The sequence below is a fragment of the Megalops cyprinoides genome, chromosome 9 (genome assembly GCF_013368585.1).
Source record: "Megalops cyprinoides isolate fMegCyp1 chromosome 9, fMegCyp1.pri, whole genome shotgun sequence".
NCBI classification, from domain to species: Eukaryota; Metazoa; Chordata; class Actinopteri; order Elopiformes; family Megalopidae; genus Megalops; species Megalops cyprinoides.
This window is the reverse complement of record NC_050591.1, coordinates 12,651,626-12,668,561: the sequence shown is the minus strand read 5'-3', so window position 1 is coordinate 12,668,561 and position 16,936 is coordinate 12,651,626. Positions and strand designations below refer to the sequence as shown.

At 43.4% G+C, this 16,936-nt stretch overlaps 1 protein-coding gene across 7 annotated transcripts in view; it reads right to left on the bottom strand.

Moving 5' to 3' along the window:
• The window catches only part of LOC118783268 (latent-transforming growth factor beta-binding protein 4), a 60,863-nt gene that overhangs the window by 35,436 nt on the left and 8,491 nt on the right, over nucleotides 1-16,936 (bottom strand). For all 7 annotated transcript variants that reach the window (XM_036537035.1, XM_036537037.1, XM_036537038.1 and 4 more), the window contains exons 2-5: nucleotides 14,275-14,520; nucleotides 10,594-10,871; nucleotides 8,975-9,077; nucleotides 3,202-3,267 (exon numbers count right to left, since the gene is read on the bottom strand). In XM_036537035.1, the coding sequence (XP_036392928.1) occupies nucleotides 3,202-3,267; nucleotides 8,975-9,077; nucleotides 10,594-10,871; nucleotides 14,275-14,520 (693 nt within the window). The remainder of the gene's footprint in view (nucleotides 1-3,201; nucleotides 3,268-8,974; nucleotides 9,078-10,593; nucleotides 10,872-14,274; nucleotides 14,521-16,936) is intronic.

The window sequence follows — 16,936 nt, the reverse complement described above, 5'->3', positions numbered from 1 at the left end:
ATCATGCATCTGTTTGGTAATATCACACAAAATTTATATCCACACTTAATATTGCATGTCTACACAGAATATCTTCATCAGATGCAATATGGAGAAAGCTAGCTGTTTAGGGGGTAATGTTAACACAATTTGTTTCAGTCTTGTAATTGAAAAAGTACTATTTCTTTTGGCACATCACAAGTTCAACATCTTTAAACAGAAAACCAGAAAACCCTTAATCGTAAGACGTTGTAATCTGTAGTGGTGTTGGATCATGTGTTGTCACAGCTAGGCTCTTGAATGATTTACTGTTTTCATTTCTCATCTATAATTGGCGCCTGTTCAGGAGTGGTGAGGAGGGAGACGAAAGCTTGACGGAAGGCAGCAAACAGGCCAGCTGTGTCTCCCAGATCCCCCTATCTACCCTTGAGGGCTCTGATTCGGAGCTGTTAAAGAAGGCCTTCTCCTGGAGGGGACTGGCTTTTTATATGAAAGCTGCCTGAAGAGGCTTCCCTCTTGGAGCAACAGCACAGAGCTGTCAGCTGACGCCACACAGGTGACCTGTTGACTCTATTGGTGAGGTTTTTTTTTTTTTTACAGCGCAATCAATTTTCTTAAATAGCACCCATGGTCATTTGTTGAAAATAATTACCTCACTACTGGAAGGGTATGTGCTGGGTATGTGCATGGTAACTGCTATGTGAACATTTTAAAACTGTTATGAAAATTGTGTCCAGGTGTTACTACTGTTTAAAAAGGGTTTTTGCGATTTTCTCACTGGAGCACACTGAGTGCTAGAAAGACAATCTCAGGTTGGGAGAAAGGGAGCAGTGGCTTCCAGACTGACCACACAGCAACTGCTGGATTACAAACAGATGTATTTTGGGGGGGAGGGGGGCAATGCTTGTAAATTTGTTGATACACTGAGCATTCTCTGTTGGTGAGCACCTTTAATATAACTAAAACTTAAGCACCTTTCATGATATCTGATTTGGTGATCAAGTGAACTTGCTCAAGAAGACACCTTCAGTTTAGATATGCTTCTCAGTCTTCTCAGTCACTAAACTGGTCACTCCACTTGTCACTCTGCACTCTGCTTGAAGTTGACATTGAAATTTGCACTCAGCATCTTTTTTTTCCCAAAACTGAATGTGACATGCCACATCTAAGAGAGTAACAGTATTTATTTTTCCCAACTGTCTATGACAGCCCTTATGTTAACAATACTAAATTTAAGAATTGACAGCTTTTCAGAGACCACCTCCAAGTGTCTTATTACCTCACAGATGGACAAATCATTTCTATACTGTAGATCTTGCATTTTCTTTTGAGTACATAGCAGCATATGAAACATGACATTCATTTCACATTTTGTGATTTAATGCTTGGTATATTGCTAGGAAGGCCACTTTAAAACATTGACACCATTGTTGCAGAGCACTGCAGAACTGGCCCAGTCAGAAGTATTTTCAGAACAATGTGTAGATTCCATATATAGTAAAGTGCAGCTTGGTTATCTTGAGAGACAGAAGAGGGAGTGTGTGTGGGGGGTGAGTGGGAGGGGGTGAGGAGGGTCAACTTCAGTGAAGCTTGATTGGTATTTCCGCATTAGAGCAATATTCCATGTGTTCAAAGGGGCTCGAAAGATGAATTGCTGGTGTAATAGCATTTGCACATTGACAGCAGAGATCTCTGCTCTCTTTCCATCGGCTCTTATCAGGGCTTCAGAAAAAAAAAAAAAAGACTGACAAGACATTCCTCTCCTGGCTTGGGACATCAGGGCACCACCGTTTTCGGTTTCTGGGTCACAGCCTTCCTGTCGCCTCTGCTCCCTGGCAAACCGCTGAGAACCTTTGTGCTCAGGATAGCTTTCTCCTGAAGTAATTCGCTCACTCAAAGGCGCTCTGCGCTCAACCGAGTGCAGCTCACTAACGCTCTGACAAGACTGGAACAGATCCCTCGGCCTCAGGCCTCACAGAAATGGCTCTCTGTCTCTCTCACTTGCTCTCTTTCTCTCTCTCTCTCTCTTTCACAGACACACACACACACACACACAGCCTTCCTGGTAAATCAAGGCCGCCGTCTGCTAAATGTTTTCAGATGTGATCCCCAGAATCAATCTGATGCAAACTCAATCTGCATGGTGTGGCTGTTGCTGCCATCTCTGATTTGGAGATCCTGACGATTCCCCATTTGGTTTAATCACCAAAGCTCCTGAATTTTTCTCCCCTTTTTCTCCTACCCAGATAAACAGTAATGGTCTCAGCTCAACCATACAAGTCTAATGGAAGCCAGACTTGAGTTAAGCCCCTCTAGTTCCATAAAATATATTAGAATTACTACAAACACAATGGCTTTGTCTGAAAACCAAGCACTAAATGGTCTTTAGAGAGCTGGTATGGCACTGTATCGACAAGTGTAAGGTTAATGGCATACACTCAGGTTCTGTTCTCCGACACCCTAATTTGAATTGTCTGGAAAAATAGATCAGCTTCTGTGGAGGGAAAATCTTGCAGACATAAAAGAAGAGCTATTGTCTGTGTTAGAACAAGAAATGTCAGCAACGTGTTACAGCAAAAACAACTGGTATCCAATACAAAACTGTCAACATCAAACATTAAAACCAGTGCCAGTTGAAAATGTGACTAGTCAGTATGAATGCAATCTTTCATTGAGATATGGTAAGATGCAATGTTCCGGAAATGCTACAGTCTGACACATTCTTAGTGTTTCAAATTCAACGAGCACTGACTGACCTGAGCATGCGGTCATTCAGACCGATGAAGCCAGCCATTTCAGCCTACGAATCCATTAAGGGTCTGGACAATACAAATACCACAGGACACTACAGTACTACAAGACTCAACAGCATCCCAGGGTAACAGGAATCCCTTAGATAATAACAGTGACCACCTGACCAGAGATCACTACTTTACTAATTTACAGTAAAAGCTCTCTCCCTTCCTCTGCCATTATATTGAAAGAGTTCTTGTGAAAGTAGGTGATTACAATATTTTTGAATATTTTTTAACTTGTTTTGTTCAAATTCAAGTGACAAGGTACAACGTGATAAATTAAAGAATCCAGTCTTTTCACATTCCAGATCTGATAACTTGTTGGTAATTCACAGGAACTCTTTATCAGATTCAGGAAGTAGTGCAAAAATAGAGCATAAATGCAATCTTTGATGTAAAATAAGGATGTGTGGGACAGTGAACTCACCCACACATTGAGTACCGTTCCTCTCATATCCCTTAGGACAGTTTCTCTCTCCATTGGCAATGTTTCCTGGAAGAAGAAATGGCTGAGCTGGTTTCCAGTGGCAACACAAGGATGCAACATGAACATACTACACACGAAGTGTATATATATATATATATATATATATATATATATATATATATATATATATATATATATATGCATACATTCTCATTAATTCTGTTCAAATAAAAATATTATACTTCAGTCTTAATGGCATTGCACAGTGGAAAGTTCAAAACAAAACACATGTTATTCTAGGCCATTGAAGTCCATATTGAGGACTGTATTCCATGGTCCTCAAGAGTAAATGAAGTAAAACTAATGAACAAATGTGATGTACAAAAAAACACTGCCTCAACGGACAGTGAAAAAGTGAAAATTGATCTTACATCCCTCCTTTACTTCACACTTGTTAAAATGTGCTGGAAGGCTCACTCTTGCAGTGAATCAAAATACTAAACCTGGCCTGTGTTTCTTTAGACAGATGACTCTTTCCAAGTCAGGGCTTAAGAGCACCTCCAGTTCTATGGTCAAAGTGTCAACCACTTCACAGTTGCATGGAAAATCACTCAATCAAAGAAACACAACCAAGCAGTCAAGGGTAACAGTTCACTTAGAGGACACACCTAATTTGTACACTTGCTGCTATCTTATTGATCTGTGGCTAATATAAACATGGAATGGTGGTTGGTTCCAAACCTGGACAGCTCATAGGATGGCAGTTAATCTGTACTTTCACTGAGGAAAGCAATGGGAGGCAGAAGGGAAAACTTAGGTGATGCCCCCACATCATCAGTGTGCCATTACCCCATCCATCTCCGTAAGTCTCAGTGCACTGTCACCAGAGTGTACGAAACCATGCGCAAACACACAGTAGCTGTGACAATGGCCTAACTACGTGAATGTGGTGCTTCAAAGAGGCCTGGGGCTAGTGGAGTGGGTCACTCAGAATGAGCTGGCTGGGCGGGGTACCGGCTGGGCCATGTCAGCGTTCATGCCCTGAGGATTACTAGTGACCTTAGAGAGGTGCGAAAGGTTGTGCAAAATTCTTCCGCTCTGGTGCTGTTTCCCCCTCACGTGCTTATTTAGCTGCGACGGATGTGTGCGAAAGACATACTGACTTTCACTCTCCTGACTGACGGTCCTTTTAATGCTTGGAAGTACATGGAAAACTGGCCAATTAATGGATGTCAGCCCTACGTTTAAAAAAGACTCAGTGGATTTGCCCACTGCAGTTGAACTTTTATTAGGGCACGTATGTTATAAAACGGGGTTCCTCGTCCCTGGTCTTGTTAATCAGCCAAGCAGCAGGTTTTCCAGATCCCCTTTAAACTTTCCATCTTATTAAAATGGCACAATTGCAGTCTGGTTCCTTTATTACACTAAAGGTCAGTCAACAGAGATCAGTGCTGGATCATATTTATTTGTGTGTGTATGTGTGCAATGCATGTATTATGCATTTATTGACAGTGACACTATTCCAGGTCGTCCCAGCATTTTAGGTTCCTGAACTGTGTTAATTAGTGATACACTACTATGTAACTACTATGTTTTCCGATGATTTGATAGTCAAATTAATGATCTTTTTTGAAGTATTCCCATGAGCTATATTATGAGCTCTATGTCTAGTGTTCTTACAGCAATGCTATGAGAACGTTATGTTTTATTTACTTCTTAAACTGCGCTGGAGTGCAGTTAGCATCTGTCCTTCCTGATCCCCCATTAGAACATTCCAAACAGTATCTACAGCAACCTCCCTGCTTGCTGAATCCTGTCCATATTTAAATGTCAACCCCGCAGTTAAACGCCAGTTAAAACTCTGAATGGGGGAACATGGCTGAGGTACAGTTTTATGGGGGTCTTTCTTTCCACCTGCCTTCAGTGTTGCTGGGGGCTGATTAGCTGACAGTGCTGTGGCAACTTAAGCGTGACCGCTGCACACTTTCCCGAGCCCTGTAAAGTTGTTTTCCGACCACAGCCAGGGAGCCTTAATGAAGGAGCCCTACGGGTGAGTAGACTATGTGCATCATGGGAGAGCTGCACTGGAACGGCAAAGGAGGGCAACAGGCACTGACGCCCTGCAGACTCGTAAGCCCATAAAGAAAAAACAAGTGGAAGCATCTGGCAGGTGCTGCTCAGGAATGACAGTCCAGAGTGGAGAGCTGCCTTCTTCCTTCAGACTCTGATTCTGGTTCTCTTGAAAGCCCACTTATCCCTGCTTCTCGCCTACAGACCAAACCCTAAAGAAAAGACATATTATAATGCCTGTTGCTTTGCAGAACCATAGTCAGATGCCTCATTCTCACTGGCCATTGTACAGGGCGTAGGTGGACAACACTGTGTCAGTTTATTGCCTCTGGCAATAGTAATTTGTTTGGTGTTTTGGCTTAATTTCCATAGGAATACCTGACCCTAGATTCATGGCAGTGACATGGGACTTCAACTGTTCCTCACTCCTTTCCAACATTCCAGCTGTTAAGACTTTGCAAAGAAGAATTCTTTGCAAAGTTTATTATTATTATTATTATTATTCTTATTATTTTTTTAATATATTTTTTTTGCTTCCATATGGTCAAATTAGAACCTCCTTCAAACATGCAAACATACAAATGGAAGTGTGCATTCTCATGCATTCTGGTAAATATCATTCATCACAATTCAACTATAAATATAAGAAATATATATTAATAATTTATTATTGATTAATACTTTTCTTTTTCCCTTTGCTTTTTATTTTTTTCTGCGATAACCCCAATTTGCTGTACTGTTTACCTATTGGACAAAAGTGCAAATGAAAACATCCTGATTCATTATTTGTAAAAACATTGTAAATAAGAATATTTTCCTCGCCCCTCGTTGACCACATTGGGACCCATTCTGACCTAGGCAAAAGTACTTCTGGATAAACTGTAAACCAAGCCAAGCTGGTGAGAATGCCTGTAAAGAGGAACCATGACACAGTATTATTTCCAACTCTCTCTTATCGTGACAGGGCAAGGGAAAGTTAAAGAGTTCAATAAAAGATAGTAGCATTTTAATGAGGTGGTTACAACTTGGGACACTGACCTTCCTGGACTATGTCTGGTCATCTTTCCACTGAAGGCTTACACACAAACAACTTGAAGAGGCTTCCATCTTTATCGAGGCAGAATGAAATACAGACCCTATTCTGCAGTTCAAAGCTGTTGTTGAGAGTTTGCAATTGCATTGAGGGACTAACAGGAGGCTCAATGTTTTTTTTTTTCTCTCTTTCTTATTACTTCAGATCTTTTTAAATGACTTTTGCCCTACCTAGAGTTTTTAGAGCTACAAAGGATCTGTTGTTTAGGCCTCTCTCTAGTTCAGTTTGTGTGATCCTGATCCAGTTTATAATGGCTGACCACAGGGAAAGAATAAAGGAAAAGAAAGGACTTATTTCTGGGATGAGTTGTTATTGAATGATCACATAAGACATCCCTTTGTGGATAGATTTGTCCATTTATTGACTTAGCTATTTATTTGATTCTCAAACAAGAAAGCTATTGTTAGTGATATGCCATCTGTTTTTTTGTATCGTTTTCCCGGTGACATGACATGGAAGAAAGCTGTTACAATATGTGCCCTGTGCACCCAATCTGTGATATTGAATAATTAGCCTCTCACCACAACTGGACGAGGGAACCAGGGATAACAAATTGATTAAGAGTTGCGGTTTACTATTGAACAGGATCCAAAAGCAAGCATACTTTCCACAGTATATCATGAAAAAGGCTTGTTTTTGTGTTTTATTTTCATGCGGATATGTTTATCAACGCCCCGTGGAAGAATGCTGGAGCCCACATTTGAAACGAACTTCCCCCTTATTTACTGGCTCCAACTCTGTGTCTTTTCAAATGTGTTCAGCGTTCTCGTAAGATAAACAACGAGGAAATTGCTATGGTAATAAAAAGGTCATTTGTGAACCCACCTCATTCTTTCTCTCAAAAACAACGTGGAGCAAAGGAACACATGGACCAATTGTAAGTCCAAGAAACTTCTAACAAACATTAGCGTCAGCATTAGCGTTTCGGTTGCACACAGGGGTGTACAGGAAAACAGGCCTCTCCTCATTCATGTTGCAAGAGAATACAAGACTTTGCGTGGTGATAAAGGGAGATGAAAATGAGGGAACGCAAAGATAAATGCTTTCAGTTTAAACTTCTGAGCCCTGTGTTATTACGAGTCGGGGACACCGCTGTATTGGACTTGTGCACAAATATGGGAAAGAAAATACCAGTCAAAAATGAATCAGGCCTGGAGCGGAACGTGCCAGTAGGGCTATTTTTAGCAACACTTGATATCAAAAAATTACCAAGTGGTTGTGTTGAACAGAGCAGAGGTCGCCTGTTTTTATGGGATTTGACAAGGGCATTATACATTCCCAAGCAAGGGTGAGAAGGTTTGAGTGTGGGTGGGTGTGAATGAATGAGTGAATTTAAATGATATCAACGTCTAGACAAAGTGCTCCTTAAAAGGCAAGTTTTTAAAAAGTCTACAAATTATGAGAGGAGGAATGCAGACAAAAATGCCAGATTTTTGCTTGAATGATTTACTGGGTCTTATAAAGCAATAAATATTATAGCTATTCTTATCTGTTTCTGTAAAGTTAGTCATTGCATGGATGGAATTTATACATGGATAGTTAAACTTAAAACGTTAAAATGTGGGTTGCATTACCAACAATGGAAGATACATGCATATTACTGGGATATAAGCTCTGAAAAAAATCTGACAAGCAATATATCATATTCTACACAGATAAATGAGCAGGAGACCTGTGTGAAACCACAGGATTTTTAGGGTGTGTTTATCAAATTCGCACCTAACATTAAAATCATTTAGCATTTGTGCTTTTGTGTCAAATGTAAATGTAGCATGTATCACTTAGGGCAGTGGTCATCCAAAGTTCTAAGACATGCTTTGTTTTCCAAAGGGGAAACAGAATGAAAAAAAAAAAAAAAGCTTTACGTTTTGGAATTGGAATGCAGTAGCATCATGCTTTCAGGGTTGCCTTTCTGGGCAGGACACCTGATGGAAAACACCAAGGCTACACAGCTATGGAAACTGAAAGCCACAAGATCTTTATCTGGTATGTCTGTCCTCAGTTCAGAGGTATGCAGGCATTTACAATAAATAAATAAATGAAAAAATAAGGAATTGGTAACAAATTGTGCACTTTCAGTTTTAATTAAAGTTTCCTCAGGGGTTGGGAGTGAGGCATCAAAACTAATTTTTTGAGCTCTTCTTACACTCATGTTGAGGGGTTGGGATTAGGGCATCAAATCCAGCTTCCTTAACCCTCCCTTTTCCTCCTGCAATGTGTTACAGTTGTGCACACAGTAAGCAAGTAACCTGCAGAAACTGCCACAACCTGTAATAATAAAAAAAGACTTCCTTCCTAAATCCAAACATGCCTTTATTTTCCTTACAGATACTGCTTTCCTTCTAAGCACAGTCATAATGTGCGGTTGTAGGGGCAGAACCTACAGCACTCAGATAACACATGGCATTATTTCAAAAACAAACATCAGCTTCCTCAACCCAAGCCTGCTAAACCACATAGAAGGATTTGGTTCTCCTGCCAGGGTGTTTGTAATTATTTAATTGTAATTATTTTATTGTAACTGTTTTAATCTTTTAATCTTAATCAAGCCTGACAACACTTCTCTCTTTAAGGGCTAAGAGGAACGGGATAGGGACAGGGAGTGCCTACCTGTGTTGGAGGGGCACAAAGTGCACTCATTGATCCCCCAAGCCAGTCCTATCCCCCGGCAGCAGGTCTCCTGGCTCCTCAACCCTGGGAGGGGCGAGCTACACTGGAGCGCAGATGAACACATGGTTACCAAAAGTACACATTGCTGCCATCTGAGATGCAAAGCTTCCTTCTAAATCTTGGTCACCCTTCAAAGACAACCACTGTTACAGGTGATTTGATTCTTTGCGTGCTGCTGATTATTGCAAGCAAGGCACTTCCCAAAAAGACTGTGACTGTGATGTAGCTCTCAGGCCGCGTCTGCTATACTTTTAATGGGGAAGGGATTGAAATAACTGTCACTCCCTAGGAGAGGAGTTTATTAGCATGTAAATGTCATGCTCATCTCCCTTAACCTGATCACAAGTTGAATTTCCTCTTCACATACTTGAACCCTTCTCCTCCTTGATGACATAGTGTGCTCTTCTTATCTTTGGCAAGGGAACACAATAGCTTTCACCAACTGCCAGATTCCAACCATATTGAACCAATCACATCGACGGGCCCAGTCTTTCCGAAGTGATAATTAGTAAGAGGAACAGAAAGGTCTGGGATGAGCTCTCCGGAAGGAAAGGGAACATTTTCTAAGAGCTTGGTGAAGCTGGTGCAATCAAGCTGAATTTTGATTCGGCTCCAGATGTGCTCACAGCACAGTTGAGGCCAATCACAGGGGAGATTCAGCGAGTGGCAGATGAGCTGCAGGAAAGAAAGCCAAAGGTTTCCCGACAAGAAGTCGGGTCACATGGGAGGGAACCCCTCCCTGAAGAGGGGAGTCTCTTCTGTCAGATGTAAGGCTTGGCTCTGTGGGCCAAGAAGTTGAATATGTGTGAATGATGAAGTCATGTTCCGTTGCCAGGGTTATCAAACATACACATGTACAACCGTGTATTTTCTGACACAGTGGTAATGCAGGAATGAAAAACAGAGTACAGCCCCTGACCAGAAACACTGTCATAAAATGCTTGGAAATCTGCAAATGTATGACATGTCATGTGTAATACTATGCACGGTTCCTACAGTATATTTAGTTTAAAATTGCAGTGAACAAATTTACTTAAAGCAGTTATACCTGCAGGTATTTTACATTGCAAAACACATAACAGATGAATTGAATTTCTGACTGTTTTGACAAGTGCTTGGCATTAGTCCACAATTAAGTGGTAGCATTTATGTATTCATTTTGGATAAACATGCTTATTTTACGTAGAGTGTAACTCACCCTACTCCAATGGACGAGAGCTAATCATGTATAACCTGAAGACCCCGGTCAATGACACAGCCGAGGCTTAAACTGAAAGTTGAGCTACAGGTCTCGGCCTGTGCTTGAAACAAGCTCCTGGTCCAACTGATACACTCAGGAGCAGCGTAAATGACCTAAATTGCTTCAGGAAATGGCTACAGTTGCACAATATTCTGTTATCATTACTAGATTCCATTGACCATTCAGAACTCAGAATCTCCCCAAAGCATGTCATAATGGACATACTCTTTGGTTGGCTCTCATAAATATCATAAGTACACAACCACATTAGTAGACACAAAAAAAAGGTTTATTTTGAGAAAATGAGGGTGGGCTTCACCTGTCCGTTGCGGACCTCCCTGAAGCAATACTTGAACCCAGACGATTCTGTGTAGGTGGAATCTCCACGGATGGTCTGGGCTTGGACCTGGGGAGGAGGTGCCTCTGCCCTCTCTCCTGGTAGCAGGGTGTTCCTGGCTCCCGAGAGCCCTGCTGACCACGTCACTGTCTCCGACTGCTCCCTCACCGTCGGCCCATAGCCCACCTTCAGCACCTGGTGGATCTTCACGGTGGCCTCCGGGGGGTGCTGTACGCGCACCTTAACCATGGAGGAGCCTGCTGTGGTAGGGCAAAGCCACAGCAGATGTGTTAACCATTACGTTACATTACATTACATTACAGGCATGTAGCAGATGCTCTTACCCAGAGTAACTTGCAGAAATTACAATCTTTACACATTACCCATTTATACAGCTGGATATTTTCTAAGGCAATTCTTGCCCAAGGGTACAGCAGCAGTGCCCCAGTGGGGAATTGAACCGGCAAGCTTTCAGTTATGAGTTCTGCTCCTTACCATTATGCTACACTGCCACCCCACTGCTGCAAACCAGTCTCACTCTAACACACCGGTCTGAGACCTGACCTCCCTGTGTGTAAAGATTCACTCAGTCTCGCTGCTCACCCTAACAGGTCCCAATGCTAACAGCAGTTTTGGCTGCCATACAATGAAAGGTCCCTCTTGCAAAAATTGCAGTGCTTGAAAACTGACAGGCTTCACAATTTAAACTGCTTCCTGTGGTCACAAATTTGATGCCACTATGACTCCACAGTTTCAGCTTTCACAGTTAAGTGATTTGGAATTTACATTGGCACACAAGGGGCCTTTGGTAAGTGTGAGGTTGATGATATAATATATTAAGAGCCCCCTACTCACTTTGGGGTTGTTTTCCGCATACTAATTACTGTAACAAGCCTCAAGACCAAAAAATGAGAGCAAATTAACACATACCCTCAGCTTGTTCGAATGGGGTGTTTGTTCTCCTGAAACATGCTGTTATTGCGAGTAGTGGCTGCCTCCCATCACTCTAGAGGCTGAGGCAAAATACTGGCAAACAGTATTCCTGGTGGAAAAATGCACGCCAGCTGCCAACAGGACCAGACTCTCCACACATGGCTGCGCTCAAGCTTTGAGTCATTTCTCAACCTTGTTCTCCTTTTTTTTAATAACCGAAAGAATAACAGATAATTGGTTAACTCTGGCTGACTCCCATTGTTCCAACTCTGTTCCTATTTAGGCTACATTCCCCCCCCCGCCGCCCTTGCACTCCGTCCGTAACAAAATGGAAAGTGGAGGACGAGATTCATTAGCAGGAGATCTCAAGATGTCAGAGGCCTGTACTCCTGTCTTCGCCCTCTGAGGAATCAGAGTCAGGGGAATCCCTTTATGGTTTGGGTTATTATGTAATTGAATAGACGTTCCCCAGGGACGTTAATATGCATAATGGCTCTTTTATGGATTCTTGTCCCGCAAATAATGAATGCCGTGAGCCCCAGGCTCTTTGTAACACTGAGTTTAATGGTTCCCAAACTGTTCTGCAAAACCCCACTGCAAGAGCATTTAGTGAGTATGCATGTAAAGGCTGCTTTGTGGGTTCCCTCCGTTCTGTAGGAAGGCCTGTTTCTTGGAAAAAAACAAAAAAACAAATCCTACTTCATTGGTGTCATTTCAGAAAGACAAATCTGTGCAGTCTGACACAGCAGCACTGACACATCAGCTCATCCTTTCACTAAACACTAAGAATATTTGTTTTTCACAGTGCAGCACAATATAAATGTTAATGCCTGGCTTCTCTTCAAAGTCATTAATAAGCATTTCCAAATTTTCAAAGCTCACTACTGAGGTCAGTGTTCCCCCCCACAAAAGACACTCGCCCACACTAAAACCCCCACCACCCCCAACGTCCACCCTTGAGCTGCCTGGAGATTTACGATCTTCTCATTGGCTGTTTTAATTACCTCCTAACTATTTCACACTGTCTAGCCATGTCAGGGCGAGTAATGGTTCCCCTTGACTGTGCAGCCAGCCGCAAGGCTGAACAGAGGCGCTCTTTGTGTTGCTGTTTCGGGGAAGCCGCGCTTTGAGGCAACTGGCTGTTTGTAAAAACAGCAGACTCACATGAAACACCTCCTGTTAACAGGAAGTGGAGAAAAATACCCACAACTTCCTCTCGGGGGGTTATGGAAGAAATTAGTAGATTATGTTCAATGGGCCAGTTCTCCTTCTGAGTGCGGCATGACGGATTGCTGTCGCAGGGGCCGGGGTTATGATGTTGAACGCCAGGAGGGCACGGGTCAGCGCTTTGGAAAGGGGTCCTACACATCGCTAAAAACAAATTCACTCACGCGGGGCGGTGGTAAAAAGACGAAATACAGGCAGTAAAACTGTTCTGGCTGACAGGCATACTCCCCCAACGGGAGTTGCAGAGGGTGTACAGAAGCAACGCGTTTAATTACAATAAGGTGATAATGGTTTAAAAATGGCTGATCCCCAAGGACGAGGATATGAAGGCAGGCCTGAGCCAGGTGAGGGAGTGAAGCCTGAGCTGGCTTCCTGCTCCGCTGCAGTGGCCGGTCTTATTGCTCTGGAGCAAACCTTGCATGTACCATTGCCTGGGTTTGGAGGCTTCCTGCAAACATAATTGACCCTGGCGTTTCATTTTGTGACTATGAGCTCAGCATGCTGTTTATATTTCTCTGTCATTAACTCTTGGCTGTGTTTAACCGTTCTCCCACTGGAGAGAACGGCAGCTTTGCTGATCTCATTTGGTCTAAACATGCACGGATAAATACGCACGTGGTTGGCGCCATCTTCTCTTTGGACAGGGAATAAACTACTTCATGACCACTTTTTGAAGGAGACAGATACTTAAAGGATACACACTTCTAAGGAAATGGGCGATTACTCTAATGGCAGCACTGTAACATTCAATGACAGAGCAATTTCACAAATAAGAAGATTACTGTTTAGCTCTGACAAAACTACTCTCCTGCTCTCAAAGTTTATCGTAGTCGCAATGTTCTCATAGATATCATCTTTTATCTTAGATTGGGGCCTCTGTTAATATTTTGTGTACGATTAGGAGATAGGACAAGTACATCATAACTGTCCAAAGCACAACTTTTTACATTTCATGCACTTCAGAGGGACTGCCCTGAAAATCTTACTTTATGATTTGTACAGCAAGAGTGCTTCACTGTGTCAACAGCTCTTGAACACACACAATGTGGTGGACGCAATACGTTAAGGTATACATAAAAAACATGTCTTTTCTTCAGTGGTCTGTATGACTGGGCGATGCAGGGGAGAGGCAGAGCTGTCACTATCCCCCGTGCTTGAGTCCAACTGGCGCGCTGTGCTCACTGGTATCGATTACAAAAGAGCAGAGTGGCGGGAGATGGAGGAGGCCCCAATTCGAGATAAAAAGATGGGATTCAAATGCAGCCATTGCATCAGAGGAGCCAAAGACGTGTCTCCCAAGGAATGTGTGGACAGGATACGAGGCTCTGACTCACACAAGATTTATGTTCTGGCACCAGGACGGGAGATAATATCATATGAAGACCAAGCTGGTTTTGGTGATGCATCAAAGCAGCAGGCACCTTCTTATTAACTACTGTGCTGCGTAAGCATCTGGAACAACCCCCGGGAGGTTAACCTCACGTTATCTCGATCGACGCTTACCGCTAGCCTGCGGCTGCTGCTGGCTCTGCAGGGGGAGGAGGTACTCCGACTGGGTGAGCACCTGCTGATTGGCCAGCACCTGTTGATTGGCCACCACGGCGGGGCCGGGCGGAGCCTTCTCGATGTCATTGGCGGAGGAGCCGGTGACCGGGATGTGGCAGAACTTGCCGGTGAAGTTGACTGGGCACAGGCAGCGGTCCTTCTGGATGCAGACGCCCCCGTTCCGGCACAGCATGGGGCACAGGACTGAGAGGGAGAGCAGGGAAAGAGCGAGGAAAGATTGTTGTTTACGAAGCAGGGAGAGGTGGAAAAAAATAAACCCACAATGTTTATAGCATTAGAACAACCAAATCTCCGCAACAATTACCTCTCATTTTTCTTGTCTTCGGTAATAAAAATGATAGGCCTCCTTTCCAGTACTGACAGATTTAGTAACAGCATGTGGAAGCAAAAATGTATACCCCTGAGAACAAATGAAGTATAGTACACACAGCAAGCAAACACTCCCTTATCTACTATTTAATTTCTCATTTCTCAGCAGAATGGCACAAGATGGAAAACTATCTGAAAGCAGTCAACGTAAAGTTCCGCCATTTTGCTCGTATTTAACGTGACTTTGCACTCATTTACAACACAGTCTTTCCACACCGTGTGCTGGTATTAATAACCTTCAAACGCCTGGCTGCTGTCTGTGCCCAAGTGAGCAGAATGAATGCACCACATACTCCAAGAAGGCAGAGATATCAATAGCAGTCAGACAAAACCCGTCCAAATGGAATGAGCTATCCGCATCTGTAATCATTCTTACTTGCATCTATCTCTCCAACATTCTGTCTAATATGTCATCATCTGCATCCTGCATCCCTAAGAAAAAGCAGACGAACTTAGTGGACAAGGTAAACAGCTCCTTCTCCCGAGGACAGGAAGCATCATTAATATACAAGAGCAGGATGTACAAATACCTTGGATACACAGCCTAATCAGTCTGTGGCAGTTATGAGACATCATTGGCCTTGAGGACAATTCATTCACTGGACTTATAAAGAATAACTCACGAGTTCACCCTACTCACAAAAAGCATTAATAATTGCAAAACATCTGTTAGTTCATTACTTTCTTTCAAGCCAATTTCCAACAGGGCCCCACCCCCTAGGGTGTTGGTAATATATCTTGATCCAGTGTAGTAGTGGATGGCTCTTTTTTCAAGTCTGGTTGGTAATAAAAGACTGAGTCACTTTCTGGTGCAGCCAGTATGAGCTAGCCACTCTACAGAGCTGCTGGCTTGAGATCTGATGGGAACGTGCTTGCGAGAGGCCCTGTGGCTTTCCCTGACAAAGGGGAGGATGGTCCTGTTAGTTCTGTGTCTGTGCCAGCTTTCCTCTTTCCTTGCTCAGGGACGAGGCGAGGCGTGGGAGCGCAGCAAATGACCTGGTGACAACTGCAAGACACGCGCCAGTTTGGACAAAAAGGAAGCAAGGCCTGAAAGCCATGCGGTGGTGCTTGCTGCCATCTGTGGTGTGTGTGGCATTCACCAGGACTGAAGCAGAAACAGGACACATACTGGATCACTGTGTGTGTGTGTGTGTGTGTGTGTGTGTGGAAGGGGTGATTCTTGTCTTTCTTGGGGAGGTCAGGAGTTCAGTTTCACCTCTAATCCTTTGAGGATAGCACAATAGCAGTAACTATTGTTCAACTGAGCCTTCAGGACTGCTCTTCCTGGGAATGTGGATGTTTCTGTACAAAGACTGATGGGTATTTTTAACCAATGAGAAAATTTTTTTTGTACTTGTGGGGGATATATCTTTTGCCACTTCTTCTTCAACCAGTATGCTAAAAGCTGAAATGCTCACATGATGAAGTGTAACAGACACAGAGCAAAATACATCATTGAATCAGTGAATTGGAGTCATCTGCACTGCCCTGCACACTCCTGCTGATCTGACAGTCAGGGATTGTGTCAGTCAGATTGTACAAGCTCTCTGAGAGCCTCCTTATGGAAAAACAAGAAGCCACTGAGGGGGACAAAGGACCGCAGGGCTCGTTTGTCTCCTCCAAACGCGATGTGTTTGCAGAGCAAATCTGCAGTGCGTGTCCTGGAAGAGAAGTGAGGGAACTATTATCGCGGCCGATGGGGGGATAGGACCCAAAGCGAGGACCCCCATAATCATGTTAATTAAGGAACTTAACCTTTTTTCCCGGGATTTTAGAGCTGGGAAGGACGGGAGCTGAAAGTCGTCCAAAGTCCACACGGATACATCACTTTCAGTGCTCTGCCCTTCCGTCTGGAGTGCGGGACGGATTTTCTGTCAGAGGGGGCCTGCAGGCCGAGCATGCATGCATCACAGCACTGTACGGGGGCGATGGCAGGTCCTTTTCCACACCTTATCAGCGAAGCGGTGCCCATTGTTTGGAGCTCCGGTAAAGCAGGAAAGGCTGGTGTTTTTGTCAGGAAGGGACACATTTCTCCAAAATGAGCTGGCTCCAAAAGAGAGGCAGCTTGACACAGTATTTACAGTATTTTGGGTTTCGCCAAACCAAACATGCCAGCGTCCCACACAGCGTATTGTGGGGTGATGCATGTCCACTATTCATGTGTGGGGAACATGTGCTGGTACTCCTCTGCATTACTGCTGTTGCACAACTGTAGATGAGGTCATGTGAC